General features: G+C 37.2%; 1 protein-coding gene across 1 annotated transcript; it reads left to right on the plus strand.

Moving 5' to 3' along the window:
- The first annotated feature begins 778 nt into the window (after positions 1 to 778).
- LOC125999480 (histone H2B type 2-E-like) lies at positions 779 to 1165 on the plus strand. Its single transcript, XM_049767545.1, has one exon. It carries the CDS (start codon positions 785 to 787, stop codon positions 1163 to 1165), a length of 381 nt encoding a protein of 126 aa, XP_049623502.1. The 5' UTR covers positions 779 to 784.
- Positions 1166 to 2586: the final 1421 nt, after the last annotated feature.

Consider the following 2586-nt stretch of genomic DNA (forward strand, 5'->3'; position numbering starts at 1 on the left):
CAAACAAAAACAAAAAAGAAACAAATTGTGGATATCTGCTGCCAATAGGAAACACACTTAAAATTTAGACACAGGCTTAGAGTAAAAGGATGGAAATCAATTATACATGCCACTTGAAAACAGAAAAAGCTGGGACAGCTTATATCAAACTAAACTGCATTCAACCTCAAGAAAGTACACAGAGACAAAGATGGACACTACTTATTGATCAGGGGAACATTAGACCAAGACACACTAACTGTTCAATATTTATGCACCAAATGTAGAGCCAGAAATATATGTAAGGATTTTTTTTTTGTAGAACCAGATAAACCTATGGACAGAAATGTAATAGTAGTGGGAGATTTCAACACAGCATTAGTAGCATTAGACATATCCACTAGGTGGAACACTAGCAAAAAACATAAGAGCCCTAAATGGGAAACTAGAAGAACTAGGACTAATGAACTTATAAAGGGCCCTCCTCCTCAGAAAATGGAATACATATATTCTCAAGAGTGTGTGGATCTTTCTCTAAGATAGACCATACCTTAGGACACAAATCTAACTTAAATAAAGTCACAAATATAAGAATTCTACCCTATTAAACTACAATGCATTAGAGATCAAGATTGAATGTAAAAAGATGTGAAGAAAATCTAACACCTGGATAATAAACAATATGCTGATCAACGACAGCTGATTCAAAGAGTATATTAAGGAAGAAATAAAAAGATTCCTTGAGACAAAAGTCAATAAAGAAAACAATTGTCAGATCTCAGAGTCTTCACCGCTGACCATCATCATGCCCGAGCCAGCCAAGTCCGCACCCGCCCCGAAGAAGGGGTCGAAGAAGGCGGTGACCAAGGCGCAGAAGAAGGACGGCAAGAAGCGCAAGCGCAGCTGCAAGGAGAGCTACTCGGTGTACGTGTACAAGGTGCTGAAGCAGGTGCACCCCGACACGGGCATCTCGTCTAAGGCCATGGGCATCATGAACTCGTTCGTCAACGACATCTTCGAGCGCATCGCGGGCGAGGCGTCGCGCCTGGCGCACTACAACAAGCGCTCCACCATCACGTCCCGCGAGATCCAGACGGCCGTGCGCCTGCTGCTGCCCGGCGAGCTGGCCAAGCATGCCGTGTCCGAGGACACCAAGGCCGTCACAAAGTACACCAGTGCCAAGTAAGGCGAGTGAGTGATGGACTGCAACATCTTGTCCTAAAGGCTCTTTTCAGAGCCATAAAAAAAAAAGAAAACAATTGTCAATATTTATGGGACACAGAAAGCAGCAATTGGGAAAATCATAGCAATACAGTTCTACATTAGGAAAAAGGAAAATGACAAAATCGCCAACTTAAAGAGTCACCTTAAGCATCTGGAAAACCGGCAGCAAAAGAAACCAAACAAGTGGAAGAAAAGAAATAATTAAAAAAAAAAAGTGGAAACCAAAGGAAACAAAACAGGTGGAAGAAAAGAAATAATAAAAACCAGAACAGAAATAAACAAGTTAGAAACAAAGAAAATGATACAAAAATATCAATGAGACAAGAAGCTGGTTTTTTTTTAAAGAATAAACAAGATAGACAAACAGCTGGAAAGACTCAATATAAAAAAGTAAAACACTCAAATAAATTGGATCACAAATGAAAGGGAAGAGATTGCAACAGAACCTCAAAAATACTATACATCATGAGGGATTTTTATGAACAACTGTACTCAGTTAAATTAGAGAACCCAAAAGACTTGGACAGATTTCTGGAAATATACCATCTCCCAAGACTTACTAAGGTGGAAGTAGAACGCCTAAATAGGCTAATCACAAGTCAGAAAATTGAAACAGTAATTAAGAAAATCCCAAAGAATAAAAGTCCAGGACCAGACAGTTTTTACAAGTGAATTCTATCAAACATTCAGAAAACACTGAAATAAAAGCAATCTTCTCAAATTTCTTTATGAAGTTAATATCATGCTCATTTTCAAAGCTGACAAAGATACCACAAAGAAAAAAAAATCTACAGACCAACCCCACTAATGAACATGAACGCAAATATCCTGAACAAATTCTTAGCAAACCGAGTCAAACAACACATCAAAAATATCATACATCATGACCAAGTGGGTTTCATCCTAGGGATTCAAGGATGGTAAAACATACATAAATCAATCAACATCATACACCACATCAACAGAAAGAAAGACAAAAAATACATGATCATTATCAATTGATGCAGAGAAGACATTTGAGAAAAGCGAACACACATTAATGATAAAAAAAACCCACCCAGAAAAATAGAGGTGGAAGGAACCTTCAAGATAGTTAAATCTATCTACATCTAATGTTATCCTTAATTGTTTAAAAAAAAAGTAAAAAAATTTCCACTGTTAAGGCATTAGGCAAGGCTGTTCCCTGTCTCCAATCTAATTCAACATAGTATTGAAGTGCTAGCAATAACAATCAGAGAAGAGAAGGCAGTCAAAAGAATTCAAATAGGGAAAGAAAGTCAAACTTTCTATTTGCAGATGGTATGATATATATACACACATATATATGTATATATATATATATATTAAACCTTAAAGAGTTCACAGAAAAGCTACTAAAAACAA

Source organism: Suncus etruscus, chromosome X (genome assembly GCF_024139225.1).
Source record: "Suncus etruscus isolate mSunEtr1 chromosome X, mSunEtr1.pri.cur, whole genome shotgun sequence".
NCBI lineage: Eukaryota > Metazoa > Chordata > Mammalia > Eulipotyphla > Soricidae > Suncus > Suncus etruscus.